This window comes from Pseudopipra pipra, chromosome 21, assembly GCF_036250125.1.
Source record: "Pseudopipra pipra isolate bDixPip1 chromosome 21, bDixPip1.hap1, whole genome shotgun sequence".
Lineage (NCBI taxonomy): Eukaryota > Metazoa > Chordata > Aves > Passeriformes > Pipridae > Pseudopipra > Pseudopipra pipra.
This window is the reverse complement of record NC_087569.1, coordinates 4,906,479-4,926,970: the sequence shown is the minus strand read 5'-3', so window position 1 is coordinate 4,926,970 and position 20,492 is coordinate 4,906,479. Positions and strand designations below refer to the sequence as shown.

Sequence of the window (20,492 nt, the reverse complement as noted above, 5' to 3'; positions counted from 1 at the left end):
GTGACTTCAGTCCTGTGCAGTCACACAACCTCAGGGATGAGGAGAGGAGTGGAGAGGGATACTGGACCCCCAGTTCCTCTGCTGTCTGGCAGATGATGCAGCTGCATTTTACCATGAAAGCCAGCGGGGGTTATTGGCTTCAGACCTTCACCCCTTCTAAAGCCCCAAGTCATGAGCTAATGGCTCCTCTTGAGGCAGGTCTAGGTGAACCAGCACTTTTAATTTACTATTCTGGCCCTTTTTTTTATAAGAAAAGCTCTGAGGACTTTCAAGTGGAAGGGTTACTCTCCAGGTCACCACTGAGACCCACCTCACCCTCACAGTGGGTGTGACTTGGTGTACTTCCATCACCCTGAGCTCTGTCAGTCACAATGGACTAGTCCTGCCATAAATTCCCCCCCAAGATCTTGGATTAACAGCATTGAGCACCTAGATCAGCAGCTAAGGAAGGGGCTGTCACCTCAGTCATTGTGTTGCCACCACCCCCTCCTCTCCAGCACCCACCTCTGCTCCAGCCTGCTCTGCTCAAATGAGGGGTTAATTTCTCCCATGATTATGGTTTGGGGGCAAATTCAGTTTATACCTTGTGTTACTGACACAATGGAGAGAGACGGAGCTTTGCGGTCACTTCCCCTTCTTCTGTCTGAGCAGAAAATTGCAAAGCTCACTGGTATTTAAAGGTAATTATTTCCAGGAGCCAGTAATTTGTTCTGAGGATGATAGCACACAAACTAGCCCAGAAAGCTCCTGTATGGGAAAACTTGAGGATCCAAATGAGGAGAATAACTGGGAGAAGAGAGGTGATGGAGTCTGAAGAAGAATGGCCCATGTTTGACCCAGCAGGACACCAGGGTGGGAGTCACAACATCAGCTCTGTCCCTAAGGCTTTTATCATCCAGGATATGGACACCTGGACCAAGGTCAGTGAGTACATTCACACCCTCATTCCTGCAGAACTGGAGAGGGAAATGGCCCTGCCCACCTCTCAGGAGCCACAGAGGTGTCCTCACATACACGGGAAGTTCTGAAGTGCCAACTCTGGATTTTAAAAGGGCAGTCATAGAGAAAGGGATTTTCAAGAAATATCAGCTCTTTAAAAATTTACAGCATTTTTTTTCCCCACATTTTCGGTGGAAACATGTAAATTTCTGCTCCAAATCCCAGTCTTTTGGGTCAGTGTTAATTCCAGAGGAGCAAAACATCACATCCAAATCAGCAAGGCAGTCTATGCACAAAGCAGGAGTCGTGCTGAGCACTACTCTTTAAGGTAGCCTTAATAATGGGGAATGAGCACTTACTGAAATGGTAAAAGGAAATGTTAATTTAACTATTAAATACATAATTAGGTTAAGTACTTGTTTCTGCAATTGTAACACTTCAGCCTGATGCAAACTCACTTTCTGGCCTGTGCAATAGATTTAATTTCTTCCTTTTTTTTTTTTTGACTATAAAGAGGTAAAACACAGGAATTGCTGCTACAAAGATTACTTAGATATAATTTACCAAAGTGTTTTATAAAGGTAAAGCATCACACAAGGCAAAGACTATGAGGATGTTTCAGCAAATGAGCTCAGCTACTGCAGCAGCTCCTGCTCCTCTACCAGTGAACCTTCCCTTCCCTCCTCCATCTCCTCTGAGGCCACACACTCCCCTTGTGCCCCTCATGGGGCCCTCAACACAAGGAAGACATGGACTTGTTGGAGAGAGTCCAGAGAGGGACATGAAGATGCTCCAAGGGCTGGAGTCCCTCTGCTCTGGAGCCAGGATGGGAGAGCTGGGGGTGTTCACCTGGAGGAGAGAAGGCTCCAGGGAGAGCTGAGAGCCCCTTGCAGGGCCTAAAGGGGCTCCAGGAGAGCTGGAGAGGGACTTGGGACAAGGACAAGGAGGGACAGGACCAGGGGGAATGGCTTCCCACTGCCAGAGGACAGGGTTAGATGGGATATTGGGAAGAAATTCTTCCCCGTGAGGGTGGTGAGGCCCTGGCACAGGTTGCCCAGAGGAGCTGTGGCTGCTCCATCCCTGGAAGTGTCCAAGGCCAGGCTGGATGGGGCTTGGAGCAACCTGGGCTAGTGGAAGGTGTCCCTGCCCATGGCAGGGGGTGGGATGAGATGGTCTTTAAAGGCCCTTCCAACCCAAACCATTCTGTGATTCTGATTTTGGCACTGTGGCCTCTCCCATGGTTTGTTGAGCTGCCTCCATTTGTTAAACCCACAGAAAACAAACTTGGCCCCTTCATCCCAAATCTGCATTTACTGAGCTCACTGGACTCAATGAATGGTCCCCCAGTTGCAGGAGCTGCTTTTTGGGAGGGGATGGGACTGCAGAAGCTGGAGGGGGAGGCAGAGGAGGAGCAGATGGGGAAAGGGAAGACAGAATCCTCTCTTCTGGCTTTACAACAGCTCAGATGAACTGCACACTGATAGTAATGTACAGACCCAGCTTTTGCTGAATTACAACCAAAGAAAGGGTTATGTACACAAGCAGTTATAAATTTTACCTAATTACAACAAAACCACCACAATAAAGTAAAAAAACCCAAACCAAATCACATTGCAGCTTTGTTCCAGTTAGACAGAAAAAGAGCATTTCTATATAAACATATACAATTGATTTTAGTATGGCAGTGGGGAAATCAGAAATACCTATTCTTTAACTACAACCCCCTTTCTACTCTGAGGGAAAGAAAAAAACAAACCCTACTGGGTAAATCATTGCTACATTGGCAAAATGTAGTGCTTTTGCAAAAATCACAAAATAATTCTACCAAAACATCTTTAACACCTACATCATTTCTAAAAAGTCTACATATTTCCAAATAATTACTAGCACTTTAATAAATATTTAATGCAGTCTACAAAAGTTCTTTGACAGAACTAAAAACCCACTGTGCAAACACCAGTTTGCTTTTACTGACTAAATAATCAACCCAACAACCTACAAATCTGCTTTGAGCTTCATTAAGGCATTAAGGGGCTGGAGTGTGTCCAGAGCAGGGAATGGAGCTGGGGAAAGGTCTGGAGCAGCAGGAGCAGCTGAGGGAGCTGGGGGGGCTCAGCCTGGAAGAAAAGAGGCTCAGGGGGAACCTTTTCACTCTGTACAACTCCCTGACAGAAGGGTGTAGGTGGGAGTTGGTCTCTTCTCCCAAGTAACAAGTGATGGGACAAGAGGAGACAGCCTCAAGTTGTTTCAGGAGATGTTTAGATTGGATATCAGGGAAAATCTCTTCACTAAAAGGGTTGTCAAGCCCTGGTACAGGTTGCCCAGGGCAGTTGTGGAGTCCTCATCACTGGAGGGTTTAATAGATGTAGCACTTGGGGACATGGTTTAGTGGTGGCCTTGGCAGTGCTGGGTTAATGGTTGAACTGGATGATCACAGAGGGCTCTTCCAGTGGAAATGATTCTGTGATTTGTATTTGTCCAATTTACCAAGAACTAATGTAAAGGCCAAGACACTTGCAAGACTTGACAGCTGCACCAGGGGAGGGTGGGGGCTGAAAGCTGATCTGGCAAAAGGAAAAAGGCAAAACCAAACAGCAGCTGGAGGAGGGGGTTCATTTTCAACAGGAGCAGTGGCCTGGTCTGGCTCCCACAACCACTGCTGACAGCACAGGGCACCCAGCAGGACCACACGGAGGGGAAGGAGCTGCCACAATTCCTCCTGGCAGTGAGCTGCTCTTAGGTAAATTCAGCAGGATTATAAATCCATAACCTGAGAGATTTAAGATTGTAATCTCTGATCTTACCTGACAGAGGGTTTAATGAATGTCACTGATAAGCAAATGCCTGGTTGAGGTTTCCCTCTGTGAAACTACCACCCACTGCATGTGTGACCTGTGAATCCTGCCTGTCCAGGAACATCTTCATCACCTCAAACAGACACTCAAAGCACAGACTGCACCAGAAGGACACTTGGCTCGGGTGTTGGGTTTGGATTTTTTAAAAACTTATTATTTTAAGAAGTCCCATATGATTGTGCCACTCTGTCAGGAGTGTGTGCCCTGCAAGGGATAGTGGGAGGGACATTTATGCCAAATTAGCATCTGCAAATCAGCATCTGCAGGAACAAATGACTCAATTCCTTCCTTGTCCTACACGGCAAAGTCTGATCCAACCCTTGCTAAAAATTAATGCACCAATAAAATATATCAGAAAAGGAAGAGAAAAGAAAACTCTGGAGAAGTCCATGAAAGCTGCAGCCCTGCCACAGCCACAGGGCAGAGGCTCTTTAATTTGGGTAAACCAGTCACTTGAATGTCTGAGTAGGGACCAGCATGATGGATTTAGAAACATAAAGCCAAGAATAACTACAGTGGGAAATGTAAGTTTAAATTATTAGAAGGTAAATATATGGGAAGCACCACTCTACTGTGCACACAATCCTTGCAGAGCATCCCTAAAGAGCTGTATTTTGCTCTAAATTTGCATATTTTCTTACTCGACACAGTTATGACTGCTAAGTGCATATAAAAGAACTGTCATGAAATCCAAAAGAGAATTAAAAGAGAAAAATCAAAGTCACACTCAGAATTTTATGGAGGGCTCATTTAAAATCCTACCTGATTTGCTCTTTCAAGGTCTGTCATGATCATCTCGATTTCATCAGCCCTGGGAGAACAAGAGAGCAGAAGTTCTGTTATCACATGGAGAACACCTGCTACACAAGTTTGTGCACGGTAACAATTGCAACATTCACACAAACAATAACCATTTTCAATATTTATTTATCCAAGGACCCAGTAGGACTGATCAGCTCATCCTCTGACTGGTGGAATCCTCTTGGGTTTCAGCTCAGTGGACTGGTTTGCAAGGCTCCAATTCCTTTGCCTGTTCCCTTTTTGCAATGAAATAGACATATTAATATCTGAGCATATTCATTTGATCTTTGAAGGTCTTACTCCCCAAAATTCTGCACAAGGGCAGTGGCATCTTTCCAACACATAAAGGTGCTTCACAAGTGATAATTATGGAAAAGTCAAAGACTGCAGTTCTTTGGTCAACTATCCATATACACATACACAAAAGTAGCCTGTTACTCTTCTGTTTCAGTGTGCCTGGAAGTTTGGTTCTAAATTTGGCTAAAAAAAAATATCAGGAGGTCAAAGAGACCAAGAAATTTAATTTTACATTATGCGGAAAAGAGGTTTTTTGACACAGATTTATCAAACTCTAAATTTAGACTCTTAATGCACTTTGCAAAGCTGAATAAGAAAGTCAAAGGGTTGAAAACTATACAAACAGTCAAGGAAAAATAGTGTTAGGTGGCAGGTCCCAGACCTGACCCCTTAAACATGAGCATTTCTAACACTTCACTCACACAAATGGAGCCAACCCTTAAGCAATCTTTTCTTATCTTCATGTTGAATCGTGGGCAAATATTTCCCACTCAGGCTCTCACCTGGGAAAGGTACCAGGGACAGGGCTGACAGACCTCAAGAATGTTCTGTATCAATATAATAAGACATATTATCCTCCCCAGACATTTTGCCTGTCTTGTATCCCTGGACCATATGGAAGCAATAAACACTGTCCTCATCTCCTCTGAACAGCAGCTTTACCAGCAAGTCCTTTTGCAATCTGCCAACACCATAATGTCTGGTTTTTGTTTTTAATCTGTAGCAGATCATTATCAGTAAAAGCTGTGAAATGCTGGAATTCCCTTCCTCTGCCCATGCAGAAGAGTCAGGGTTCCTTTATGTGCTGATTCCCACAGAAGATCCATTTCCCTCTGCAGGTGTTTGTTAGGAAAGATTGTTAATTGAAGTATGTCAGGGTTCTGGCACTGGATCATTACACTGAATATTGACTTACTCTTCAACAGTATTTTAGATTTCTGTGTGTACACTCAGGGAAATGCAGTAAAAGATCATAATAAGTAAATGTGCATGTATATAAATTAATGGAAAATTATTTTTAATTACAGCCTTTAATGTTGTCGGGGCAACATGAACTGCCTTCTGAAAAAATCTTCTGGACAATAATGGAAAACAGATTAACATGTGTTTTCTTGGGCAGGAGAAGCTAATGTGCTCTTAAATGGGAAAAAATCCTGCACAGGATGTTTTGAATTAATAATAAATAATGGCCATTACTTACTGAACTGAACAACCACTGTTTGGGCAAAGAAGGATTGAAGGGAGCAGCCCAGGGACCGACCTGGACAGGTTCATGTCAGCCTACAATAACACCTTCCATCTCTTTGGCCTCTGTAATTGTGAAACATCTTTTGTTTTAGACTCCAGGCCCAAAATACTTATGAATGAACCCACAAAAATTACAGTATTTCCCATGGAACACACATCCCTAAGACCATGACCCCCACCCCCCTGTATATCTGTAACAGGTAAGAGGGAAGAGAGCATCCTAATGCACCAAAAAGATGCTCCCCAGCATTTCACAAATATTTTTAGCCAGGATAGTTTAAGGATCCTCTTTATACAAGCTTATGCATTCAGGCTGAATTTATGTGTGAATGCCTCAGGTTATATGGAGCCAGTAAATGATGTCTGGATTATGTCACATCCCTCCCAGATCAGAGCTGGGAATGTCCCACCCCGGCACACCGGCCACAGCTCCAGCCAATCCTGTTTCTGCTCCCTTCTCTGTAGGGTTTGAAGAATAAAATCCCTGCCTTTCCTCTCAAACAGGGGGTGCCAGGTATCAGCCAAAGGTCTGGAACACCAAAGAATCTGAGGAGAGTGAAAGACTCAGAAGCATAAACCCCCGAGGAAGAGCTTTGGGATCAGAAGGGTGGGGTTTCAGTCCAGGCAAGGAAACACTTCCTCTTTTAGCAGAAAAGAAGGTGACTGATGGAGAAAAGATGAGCATGAAGGGGTAGAATGTGAGAGGGTTGGGACCCATCCAAGGACCCTCAGCTAGTGAAGGGGAGCCAAGGGTAGGAAAACTGATGGAGACAGCGAGGGAAGGAACAGAGGGATGCCTGAGGCCAGTGGACCAAGAGAGATGGGACCAAGAGCACTAGAGCAGAGGAACACCCCAAGCCAGTAGAAAGGTGGGAGGCTGCCAGTAAAACAGGCTGAAACACAAGATGGTGCCTGAAAAACAAGGTGGAAGGACTCAGGACAACCCTGCACTTCAAGTGGACAGTAGTGTTAATACTGGTATTTGTGAGCTGTTCCGGCCGGGGTCAGGATTTAAGAGCTCTATTACAGCACTGGGATCTGCAGCCAATTACAAAAAAAAGCAACTGAGGATATAGAACACCATAAAAATGACATTTGTGCCCTTCAGCACACACAGATAATTCTGACTGAATCTAGTAGAAGTGTCAAACTGTAGCCAAGGGCAAAATTGTCCCTTTGTCCTTGTATCCAGACACACCAGCTGACTGATCCTGAACTCCCCTCTCCCTCCTACATTTTTTTTTCTCCCCAGCTTTTCAGCACTCCTAATAAAAGGATGTAATATCTCCAAAAAATTCGAGCAAAACACCTCCAGCCTCACAGTCTGCACACCAATGGAGGGTAATGCTGCAACTATAAGCGTTATCTTTAAGTAAAGTAATGAATTAAATTACTCTGTATTCTTTCCTAGCACAAGTGTCAACAGCATTCAGGAGAATCTTCAAAAGGAATTCAGGCTTTTCATTTTAAAAGCTCAACTACCACATCAGTAGCTGGCACTCAGCAGCCTAAAATCATGTATTTGAGAAAGTCTCTAATAGCTGCATTCACTGTTTGCTCAGCACAAGTATTTATTATAAAATAAATTACAGTTCTCACACCTTTTATGCACTCACAGAAACAACCTGCATTGATTTATTGTTTACAAAGCACCATGTTGAATTCAGACCTGTCAGGTACGAGGCAGCTCTGCTTTGCTCACTGAATTAGTCCCACACAGGTCATTTTTGATGTATTCACCATCCACCACATTTGCTCATTTTCAGCCCTTCCTATTCTAATATTTCTCTTTATTTCAATGGAACTACTTGCCAGGCAAAGCACCATCCAGCTCTAGGCTGATGGCACCTTGTCCTGCAGGTCTGCACTGAAAACCTGGTGTGTAACTTGAAGGGAACAATGGCCAAATTAATAGAATCATTGAATCACAACATAGTTTGGGTTGGAGGAGAACTTAAAGCCCATCTTGTTCCACCCCCTGCCACGGGCAGGGACACCTTCCACTAGCCCAGGTTGCTCCAAGCCACGTCCAACCTGGCCTTGGACACTTCCAGGGATGGGGCAGCCACAACTTCCATGGGCAACCTGTGCCAGGGCCTCCCCACCCTCACAGGGAAGAATTTCTTCCCAATGTCTAATCTAAACCTCTTCTGTTTTACTTTAAGATGCTTCAGCAAATCCACCACTATACAGACCCTAAATTTCTGCCCAGAATCATCCCATGTGAACTAAACTCAGTTATAGGAACCAGAGGTCTGATGATTTTACTTTGAACTTTCTTTGTTCCTGAAGCAACACACATCTTGTGAGTGCCTTGGTTCCCCTTCACCCCAAGAGCTGAAGGCAAGGAGAAACCCCCCAGAATTCTGTCTTTCTTCTGGCAGATACAGAGAATGAGGGTAGTTAGTAACAAGAGGACCTTTTGTTAAAATACACTAATATTTTTGGTGGTTTGCATCAGATTTCTACATTGCTACCTAACATTAATCAGGGTTTGGTCAGGGGTGGTACTTTCTTAACACTAAAATAGATCATGAGAGAAAGAGTGGGGAAAAGCTGTCTTCAGGAACAAATATTATCTACCCTGTGTTTTTGCATTTCACAGATAATATAATCATCTGATCTAGTTTCTTACAGTCTCTGTGCAGAGGAAAAGTAATCATGTAAGCAAGACAGTTCTTCAGGGTGTATTACAGCTTGTTCTAAGTTTTCACGTTTTCAGACTAAGGAATTCAGGAAATCAAATTTTAAACTCAAGCATTTGGAGCTACAGAATCAGCAGCACCAAGTAAAAAGAATCTGAACTGTTAAAGCAGCATGACCATGAAATATTCTATTATTTCTTCTCTTGGTACTGTGTTTGAAGTGAGAAATGAAATGCATTAAAAGCTATAGATTTTACAAGACATAAGCTTTTACCAGTCATGAAACAGCCCTCAAAGCTAACATGCCACCTATAAAAAACAACTTAAGGAGTTGGAAAAAAAAACCAAACCACCCCACTTTTCAATTCAATTGCTTATGGGAAATAAAAAGTGCAGAAAGGCTCAATTTTCATTTTGAGATCAAGATAACAGATTAGGCTTGAACAGCAGAACAAGCAAGCAAATTCAAGGGTGGGTAACGTGAGAGAAGCTCGGTTCTTCTTCTAAATAAAATTAAACTGGATGAAACCCCTGAACACCATGAAGTTATTCACTAGGAAGCAAGAAGAATCTGGACTTTATGATTAAAATCCAGTTGATCCAACTCCTTCATTTAGCTTAAAGAGGCAGAAACAATTCCTTTTTTATTAACATGACAAGTGAATGGCTTGCCAAATCTTGTGGCTACAGCCCCCTAAAGATTCAAACTTACTCAACCTTGAAGGAAACTGCTGTTGGATTCTTTATACATGGAAGGACTGAAAAATACAGATGACACTTTGGAAATTGCAGTCAGTGGCGTGGCCAAGAAACTTCACTACCAGGGCAGATTCATACTTTGGTTTGGCAAAAAACAAACAGCATTTTTTCCCACACATTTGTTTTCTTTAAAAACATGTAAAAGTTTACTAGTCAGAGCAAACGGTCTATGGAGCCAGTGGGGCTTGTTAAAACCTTCTAATTACCCAAGCATTTAGGCAGGCAATTTCAAACTAAAAGCAGACATTATCAACTAATGTGCATTTATGTTTAATTAAGGGAAAAAAAGAAAAACCCTCCTTGTAACCTATATCTGTGATCCTCACAGAGCAGATTTTGGCCAAATTAGGTAAACAGCTTAGCCTCTCAAAATTACAGGCAGTGTAACCCAGCACTTGGCTGGCACAAAACGTGAAGAGTTATTTGGGGCATTTGGGAAGGGAAGAAAAGAAGGAGAAGGGCCAAAGCACTAAAAAGAAGAAAAAAAAAAAAAAGAGGGGGGAAAGAAGAAGTGCACTGAATTTTTATTTTTTCAGGTTTCAATAAAATTGTTATCAGGGAAGGTTCCTGGGTCTGGGAAGTAATTCTGGATCACTACACAACGGCAGCATTGCCTGCAGCCCGATGATCACGGCCTTCACTCAGGGCACAAGAGCATCCCAGCATTTGAATATTCAATTCTATTTTTTCTTTGAGCAAACCAGGATGACAAATTTCCTACCCAAATTTAAACCTCTTCCTCAGCTCTTCTGGTAGATGACCTCACCTAATCCCTGCATCTCAATGATCATGTCAAGGTGCCTGTGATTTGTTGCCTAATTTCTAGGAAAGCAAGAACCACCAAACATTTTCTTTGAAGCTCTTAGAAAGTTTCTGATAGAAGGTAATAAAAAAAAAAAACCCACTGATTCTATTTTTCTTGCATTTTATGAGTATTACTGCACACACAGTTTAGGCATTTTTAGAATTCATAATGATTCAAATCCAATAAACATCCACAGAGGATAAATTCCCCTTTATTGCTAATAGAAGATCGAAATGTAATAGGCAGAAGGATTTTACAAAAATAAAAAGTGATTTCAGCATAACCAGCATAGCATGTCAAAGGGGAAGATCTCACACACTTTTTACTACTAAGTTCTCAAATCTACTTTTCAAATTGCAAGAGCTATAGGTTAATATTTTCTTTCAGAGCAGCCCTCTAAGGATCTTCAGATCAGATAATCCTTTTTCCAATGTCATATAAATCCAGGCCCCTTGTAAAAGAATTTCTCTGTTCAGGGATTCATAAATCCACCAAGTTTAGTAACGAATTGGGTGTTTCCTTTCCTAGGAACTCAATTGAAGAAAAAAATCCTCTCTCTGCTAAGCAGTGAAACATTGAAGGCTTTAAAGTGAGAGATCAAAGAAAGGCTGGGTTCAGGTGCTCCAGCGATTACACCACACCTCACGTGGATTAATCTGGGGAAATGTCCACTTTACATTGCCCAGGCCCCTCTTTGCAGATATCCTCCACTAAATCAAGTCCCTCCCCTAGCAAAAAGGAGAGGGACTCAATGCTTTTTCCAGCTTTTTTTTTTTTTTTTGCTTTTATTAGAATTAATTCCAGTTTCCCCTCACTGCTACCCTTGCACCACACACACATCCAGGCTGAGAAAATAAACCTCGTGTAAAGATCTCTCATTAAGCACACCAGGATCAAGCAGCCACGCCAGCTGCAGGTGTGATCTTCAAACAAACGAGGTCCTGGGTGCTTGAAAGATGTCAACTGATCATCAAATATTGAGACAGGTTAAAGAAACTGCTTGTAAAGCCCGGGATGCTTGGACAATACAAGACAAGAATCATCTCGCTCGTTAAGAGGGAAAAGAACCTATAGAATAAAACATTTTTCAGTCTGTAGGAAAGCTGCTTTCCAAGAAAACCTCCACTGCACTTCGTTTTTTCTTTCATGGCTGAAGTCAGGATTTCAAGAATTGAAAAAAAAAAAAATCATGTTTGCAATTATGAAGTTTTAAAGACAACAGAAATCAGCTTTGTTCCAGTGATACACGAGGGAGCAGTTCCTAAAGATCAGCAAGGTTTTCTTAATCATTTCTGGAGAGAAATTGATAGGAGTGACACTAATTGATATGCTCAATAAAACACAAAGAGAAATAGTGAGACTTATACATAACTGATAACAACATAGCACCCAAGAGCTGTAACACCCATAGTGTCACACACACATGACCTTGGCACGCTTGGCAAAGCAAAGAACACTTAATGGAAGCAACTGGAATCAAGAAAAGGCATATTGGTTGAATTAAAAAGTAGCCCAATCCATAAATAGATGGTCCATATTTTTTCTTTTCTTACATGGCACATATTTACACATGTTGCACCATGGCCAATATGAATCTTGGCTCCCCAGACTGTTCAACCCTCCATTTAAACAGCTCTTACTCAGCTTTCACTGGGATTTTCTCTCCACAAGAACAGATCTCTCATGAACATTCCTCTTTCACAGTGTGCTTTTGCTTTACCCTGCAGAGCCTTATGAGCAGTGTTAAAATCAGTAATTAGGAGTGTTCAGATTTGGATTATTTTGGGTTTCCTTCCAACTCAGACCACTGGAGACAATCCTTTGGGCTAAAGGGGAGTTTGAAGAAGGTGCTGAAACACGAGATAATTTTTGCACCTGAAATTTGCAGAAACAACCTTATTTAGACAGACCTAAAAATCCATTTCCACCAGCTTCTGATAGAGCTGGTGAGAAATTTGGAAGCTCACAAGCAGTGGGCTCCAGCACTGCAGGTTCTCCTGCAGGCAAAGAGAGGAGTCCCTGCAGTTCCTTTTGCTGAAATCCTTCTCACCTGCCCTTACAGGCTACGGAGAAAAGCAGAAAGGACTTTCTGATGTTTAATTTTTGATGTATTTATGTCAGAATCCCACCCACATGAATGTCCCGAGAATGAGGTTCTGCACCAGCACCAGTACAAACCCAGCAGATTTTCAGGATTGAGTCCTCAGGGTGGGGAATAAAACCTCCAGGTTCAGGTTTAAAGTGCTCAGAGGAGTCTGTTTAGACAAACATTCCCAGCTGCCTTCCCAGCACTGCCCTGGGAAGCAGGAGTCGCTTCCTGATCCGACACCACGGCTCTGAGGATTTTCCAACAATGTAAGATGACACAGATGCAGCAAATTCCCAATTTCCTAGTGCCTCCTGGTACAAATTGAAAGAGCTCGCTGCAATTCCCCTCTCCTGACTTCAGCTGATTCAATAACACACCAGAATTTAAACACAGGCACCCTTCCCTCTGCCTCCCTTGCACACAAAGCATATCAAACCCATGGAATTGCTCCTGACTTGGCCTTGAGCAGCCAACACGATGTCAATTTTACATGTTTTATAAAGTAACAGCATGTAGAAAGCAACTCAAATGCAGGTCATATCAAGCATGTGACCCACAGAGCAATCAAAGACTGCCTGAAACTGTCATTCAAGGTTCAATCAGCTTCTTGCAGGAAAAATGAAACATCTGTGGCCCAGAGAATTAAGTTATGTATTGCATAATTCATCTGGTGTCTGCCACAGCAGCCATTTTAATGCTCTAGTGATAAACATGTTTGATTATTTTTGTTTTGTTTCCTGTCGCCTCCATGGTATTTCTGTTTATCCTCCCATACCACAACGCAGAATGGAGATAACAAATATACAAACCAGTGTTAGAGTCGGCTGATAAGACATGGGAAATCAGCAGCCTTATTAATCACATCAAGGCAGCAGCATTATTAAACCTCACACTCCCTGTAACCGTCCTCATTTGGGGTCTTTTGGGTACACTCTGCACTTAGATCTGCTGATGAAATCATTGTTTCCCGAGGATCCAAACATTTGGATTGAGCTTTAGAGGATTTTCTATTAGGAAACCTGCTCTCCTTGTACACAAAGCAAGTTCCCTGCTGGTTCCCAGGTTTTCCATCCCCTCACTTCTTTCTGATTCCAATATAAGCAGGAGGAACGTGCATCTCACACCAGACACTGAACCCCTTTCCTTTCATTTATTCCAGTAGTGGGGTTTGTGGTCCACACTGGCAGAAACCCTAATCTAAAGCATCCTTTGCACGTCATTTGGGGAAGTGATTGTTTTATTAACAGTGCATTACTTTTCTCCACAGCTTGTGAACCCCAACACTTTCTCACCTGCCCTGCACTTCACTGACTTCCAGAACTCAATCCCTGAAGAGCAGGTGGCAAGTTTGAGGCTCTGGGTCCTTACCCTGCTCTCTGGGTGTTTATTCCTGTTGCCAGGAGTTGAGCATTTCTGCAGTCTGCTCAGAGCTTCAGATGTCAGTTCATTTGCTACACAATTAAACAGAGCAGCCATCATTTGTGTGAAATTTAATAGACTTGCCTGATACCAATTTACTCCAAACAGAAGCTCTGAACTGGTTGATGGAGGAGAACAAGCAGCAGCCTCTGAAGTGGTGGAGTCAGGTGTGTTCTTAACTGGGGTTTGTTTTTTTTTTAGTTTACAGGATTCCCACAGTGAGCAAACCCTCACTGTGATCAGCAAGTCAGCACTACTGCAAACCCAGATTTGGTAGGAGCAGTTTTACCTGACACCCTGTGGCTGCTTCCTGTGATGCTCCACATGGAGGTGAGTCAGTGGATAAAATACACATCCTCCCTAAGCCCCAATCCAAACAAAGCCCTGCTTCCTATCGATTGTTCCTATAAAGCTGTTTGGACAGTACCCACTGTGACAGTATCAGCTGTCCCATCTGTGCCTTGAGCTGCCCCCCATTGCTGCTTCCTCCTGCAGCATCTCTACGTCCCTCCCTGATCCCTTAAATGTCACCTCTTCACCTCCCAGCCACAAACTGTAGGAAATGCACGTTATGGATGCTTTCCAGCAGCACAGGCATGGCTGATCACCCTGCAAGTGGAGAGGAACTGCTGCTCCCTCAACCTGCCACCCTCAAATGGGCTATTTGTCCATCTTCCACTCCCAATCCCTACAAGCTTCACCAGAGCTCCCTGTGCCAGGGGTTTTTAAGGCTGTTAATTACTGCCCAAGTCAATCATCAGCTTCCAAGTTAATTTAGGAGGAGAACTGATGAACTGCAAACGGGTGGCCGAGCAGGCTGGCAGTAAAACACACCACAGGCTCGTGGAAGCTCCATTTCCTTTGGAAAAAGGGATAAAGGCTGTGGTCATGCAGGGTTGGGGATGCACAAACGGGCTCCTGCAGCACAGGAGCAGAACTTGTCAGTTTTTCTTTTACTTGAAAAAAAAAAAGTATAACAAAGTATAAAATATAAGCTTCCTTAAAGACCAAATCTTACTAACACTGCTGTCCTACAACTCACATAAGCTCTTTTAGAATTGTTTCTCCAAATAAATAAAATATTAAATAAATATGAAAATAAACAACAACAACAATAATGATAGATGACAGATAGATAGATAGATAGATAGATAGATAGATAGATAGATAGATAGATAGATAGATAGATAGACAGACAGACAGACAGACAGACAGACAGATAGACAGATAGAGAGTTTTATACTTTGGAGATAGAGCACCTGCAACAATTTATTATTTTTACTGATGGAGATAAAATAGATAATTTAGCCAAAATTAGAAACCCTAATTGCAGGCATCTTAAGTGTCATTCTATTTTGTTGGATTGGCAATACTTTAAACTGAAGAATCAGCAGGAAGAATTGTCTGTGCTTTGATTAAAGATCCTCTAAAAATACACACAAATATTTTAACTTACTTAATAATGTTACTGGAGTTTAAAAATAAGCACAAATACCTTGGCAAAGATACGGGAGCTTTTCGATGGTTTTTTTTTGGTGGGTTATCTTTTTTTCTTTTTAGAATCATCATGTCACATCTGAAACATCACTTTAGGTTTTGAGTAATTACAACCCTAAAATGAACAATCTTCTCTCATACTACACCAATGCCAGAATTTCTGTATGTTTGTTTTCTTTAGAGCAAAAATAACCTCAACAATTGGAGACTGTTCACAATTTTTACCATAGCAATATTCATATTCCAGACTGATCTTTAGGGGCTTCTTTCCAGAGACACCCAGCATCTCTTCTCCTTAACCACAGAGAGAGCTGGGGAGCCCAGTAATTTGGAAAATCTAGGTATCTATTAATTTTTCCCCTTACTTATTCTGTATCTTTGTCCATCACTGTATGAACCTATAAAATGCTTTTCTCTAACTTCCCACAGTCTTTATTCAGTGCAACAGTTTGAAAACAAAGAGTGCAGTGAGAAATTCGATGTACAGGTGTCACTCCACAGGCAGAGATCAAGGGGAAATTACTGCTTCCCACCACAGCAATGACACACCACCAGCTCCTCCCTGGTGGAGAACAGTTATCCTCCAGTGACCTGAATGTTTTTAGGGAAAATATCAGAGACTAAAGGAGAGAAATCCATACCTGTTCCAATTGTAGCTCAAATGCTTCAGTTCTCTAAATCATCTGTTCCCTCTACCCAGTCTGACTTGGTAACTGGCACTATGGAGTGCAAGAGAACATCCCACATGGCCTCTGGAATGATTTATTGGCATCAAACAAGATGAATGTGTCCACCAGGCCAATAATCTCCAAGTTCCTATTTCTTACCATGCTGCTCCAAGCACATTCACCAACAGGCACCCAAATATGACAATATCCTGCTTCCCTACACTGCCAAATGCACCTGGAGCATCACTGATGGACAACAAAGCAGGCATTGTTTTATCTGTCCTTTATCTGTGGAAGGGACATGCAAGTTGTGCAAAGGAAAAGCTAAATGTTGACTCTGCAGGAACACAGCATCCAAGTGGGAGATGTACTTGGGGAAGTGTTTTAGATGCTTTTGGTTTAGCAATGAATATAGGTGATGTGACTATTCTCTGCTATCATCTAAAGTAAGTATTTCCTTCTGGCTATCAAAGAAAATCACATTACATGATCTCTGATACAGGTAATTGATGTCGTCCCATCCAATAAATGGAATTAAAATAGCAGATAGCATGATAGAGATGTGCTTACTCTACATTTTGAGTAGGTTTTACCTTTCCCATGAGCTATGCTGAAGATCAACAATCAGGATGATTGCTGTCTATTTAATAATGTATCCAATTACCAACATGGTTTTTCTATGTTCCCAATTTGTCCCAGCTTTGCTCTGAATGGAAACACCACTTCTGTCAAATGGCAATTGTGCCAGTGCTCTGCTGTTTCAGTTTATAGCTCTCAACAGCATCAATCCTGCTGACCTGAGTGACAAAGCAGCAAAAAAACAGGTGGAAAGAAACAAAGCAGGGAATGTGAGAGCATGGAACAGAGAAAACAACCCAGGGAAGGAGAACTGGTGTTGTCTAAGCCTGTACGAGCACCAGTTCATTACCACAGAACGTGGACAGATGTCTGAGACACAGAGCAACCTCCTGGTCTTCAGATGAAGGAATTGCATTCTTCTCTCTCCCTTCCCTTCTCTAGGTTGGCTCTCACTCCAGTGGGGCACCCAAAAAGCAGGCTGACCCCCAGCTGCCCTCAGGAGTTGGTCAAGGAGCTGGTTAACGTTGGCTTCACTCGAGCCTCCTCTACCAGCCAGTAGGTTTACCTTGAAATCTTTGCTGAATATATAAAGCTGCTCAATTCTTTCCCAACTTAACCCTCCAGTTGTACTGGATTATGAGGGATGCTCACTAATGACTGACAGATTGCCTGTCTACACAGAATTGAAACTGGATATATATTAGACAGCAAAATTACCTTAAATAATCCTTCGTGGCAAAACTCAACCCTACCAGGTACTACTTCAAGCCCTTGGAGGACAACAGTGCACAGTTTTCTAATTTAACCTTTTACAATATAATTTCAGAAACACTTTTCAAGTTCTTTATTTCCCTTGCAACAGTTGTTTTGCCTTTAAAATACTGCTGAAGTAAAACAGCTTCAGGCTTGACTAATGTTGTAGTCTGCAGTAAGGAACTATTTGATTATTCTGTTTCAACACTTAATATAACTGGTTTAATGTTTCTACAGAAGGGGAATTTGAACTGGAAATATTGGTTTTCTGTTGCTAATGACAATTCCTCAACACTTCTGCTACATCAGAAGCCTCTTCAGTGCATGAAAACCATCCTTCCTACCCGAACAAACAGCTGTAGCAGAGAAAGGAGGTAAGAAGACAGTGCTGACTGAGCCTTTGGATCTGCCTGGTTTTTGATGCAGTGCTAATTCTGTAACCAAGTGGTCTCAGAGCCACAAACCCAGCATTTGCTTAAGGAGAGTTACAGACTGTTTAGACCTTCAGTGCCAAACACCCCTCCCTGCCATCCCCTGACCTGGGGAGGTGTAAAGGTGAGCCCAGAGCCCTGGTGGGTGTCCCACCTCCACCTCACTCTGCTCCCCCACTGCAGCACCCACCTTTCCCAGGTGTGACAGCCCCTGCCCAGGCCTCAAACCTCTGAACCTGTGGGTTCAGCTGGGTACTTTGCTGGAACATGAACTTGTACACAGGCACAGGAGCAGGGCAATTTCCCCTTCTTTCCCCCAAAGCAGACAGTTTGTGCCATCAGTTCCTGCACCGTATGTGCAAAAGTTTGAAACTTTCCAAATAAAGCTTATTTAGTCTCCTGCTGTTTTCCCTGGGCTCAGCTCCTTTTATGGCCTCAAGCAGTAAATCAGTAATCCAGGGAACCTCACTTTGCCTCTGAAGTGTTTTACAAACAGCGAGGATGGGGCCAGACTCACTGGCTGCACAGGGCTCTGCCTCCTTCCCCCATCGCCTTCCCTGCACTTCCAGCCTCCCAAGCCATAGGCTCAAGTGTGCAACCAGGTTTATTTGATGTCATACCAGAAATAAAAGGTGTGGGAGGGGAGCCCTGTATGCAAGAATACATTATAAAGCTCATGAATTCAACCCACAAAGTTTTTTTTCTCAAATTTGTTCCAAGGAATGGACAATAATTGTCTTCCACAGGCCCTGGCCATGTAGGGTATTTGGTACAGCCAACCTTACTACAGTCCCACTGCTATGAAGGTAGAAGGTACAAAGGAACAGGAATTAACTAGGAAAAATGTGTGTGCAAATGATAAATAAAAAATAATAACAGTTTAGTTAATACAGACAATATATTGACTGAAGAACAGGAACAGAAGTTGTTAAAAGAAAAAGGCTTATCCACCACACACTGCACAGGGAGATTGTTAAACACTGCCCTGGGTGAGAATGGGCACGTGCCTGGCAGGTCTCACCATCCCCAGCTCCCCTCCTGGCTCTGCCACGGCATCACTGACGACACGAGGGTGACAAAAATCAATCCAACAGGCAGCAAGACAAATAAGTCATTTGTATCAAAGCTAAAATATGTTTTTGATCAATAACAGAAAATTAACTCGCACTCCTTTGCCAAGAAAATAGATTATTTAATCAGAGTACAGGCAGATAGAGATGTTACATAATCAAAAAACAGCTCGCACTGCTATATTTAGTGGCCACTGTCTTTTAGGGAAGAGGGCAGAAGTACACCCATTATCAGCTACAAGCCCTCTGCTGAAATGGTTTTCTGATGAGTTAAGCTGGTTTGACACACTTAACACCAAGATATTGTATATTTAAAACTATAACAATGACCACAACAGAATGAAGGCAATGAAGAAGGGAAAGGCAAGGGAGTCACTGCTGTCCCATGGACAGATATCCACAGGGTTAAAAGGATCAAGTCCCAGCTAAAACTTATACACCAGGGGATCTCTAAGAGTAATTTCTGACCTTTCTAACTTCCAGACTACCTGGAGTTTTCCATCAGAGGATGAAACATCAGTACAGCACATTTACAGTTTATGACTGGCTGCCTTTCACAGTTATTACTGTGATTTCTTAGCAATAAGCAGTGGAATTGCAGGAATTTGCAGAACATACAGAAAATCACTGATCTAGACCATCAGCACAGAGCTCATTTAATACCAGCACAGCCTGCCTGGCCACATGGCAAAGCTGGGAGCCTTCCTGCATCCCTGAGATCCACAGGATCTTAATTAGAAGCTCAAAGAAATCCCTGTCCATGGATAGTCCCCCACATGTGAACAACATCACCATCAACATGATCATCTTTCCCTCCCTCCAGCTTCCCCACCAAACAATAAACACTGGGATAAAGAGTGCCATTAATACTGAAGTCAAGCATCTCTAGTTTTTATGGTTTCAGATATGGAAAAATTCAAATAAGGCATAAGAAAAACTAATAGTTAAACTAAGGGCTTCCACGCCTTTACATGAAAGTGAAAGAAAACCCTCTGTTCCTAACTGGAACATGGATGAAAAGAACATTTAGTAGAAGAGCCAGTGATAAAAGTTGGTAGCCACCATTTCTTTTATCGTTTTAGGTATCAAAACCAACAAGGAATTATATCAACTGGTACTTGCATCAGGTTTATGGAGCAGCTCCACGTGGGTGTGCAGCTCTCCCAGGCACTGAATGCAAAGCAGTCTTGGAAGATGGTGATTAGGACTTTACCTTTAAGTGTATTTTTCCCTGGGATATCCATTTTAGACACCCAAGGGAAACAAAAACTTCAGGCAGACAAAAAATCCTTGGTGAGCACAGTATTTTAGAGAGATAAGAAAACAAACAGTGTAAACAGGAATCAAAGATGCTGCTCCAGTGTTAGGATACCTTAAAGATCCCTCAAATGTTGAGGAAAGCTGGAGAGGAAAGAAAGCATTATGCCCATTAAAAATAATAATAATAAAAGATAATTACAGCTGGCTCCAAATGTTAACAATTTAATAGTTACAGGATCTAAGTACTGTAAATGACTAATGCAGGCAGCAAATGTATTTGCAGCAGTGTGCAAAACAAAGCCCTTAAAAAGTAGAGAGCTCTGGGAAAAAAAAGGATAAACTGTTTTATAACATCAGCTCTGAAGCACATGGCATTA

The 20,492-nt window shown here is 42.5% G+C and overlaps 1 protein-coding gene across 7 annotated transcripts in view; it reads right to left on the bottom strand.

The window, feature by feature from the left end:
- CUX1 (cut like homeobox 1) overlaps positions 1-20,492 on the bottom strand; it is a 271,634-nt gene that overhangs the window by 94,747 nt on the left and 156,395 nt on the right. For all 7 annotated transcript variants that reach the window (XM_064677781.1, XM_064677784.1, XM_064677783.1 and 4 more), the window contains exon 9: positions 4,557-4,605. In XM_064677781.1, coding sequence (XP_064533851.1) covers positions 4,557-4,605 — 49 coding nt within the window. The remainder of the gene's footprint in view (positions 1-4,556; positions 4,606-20,492) is intronic.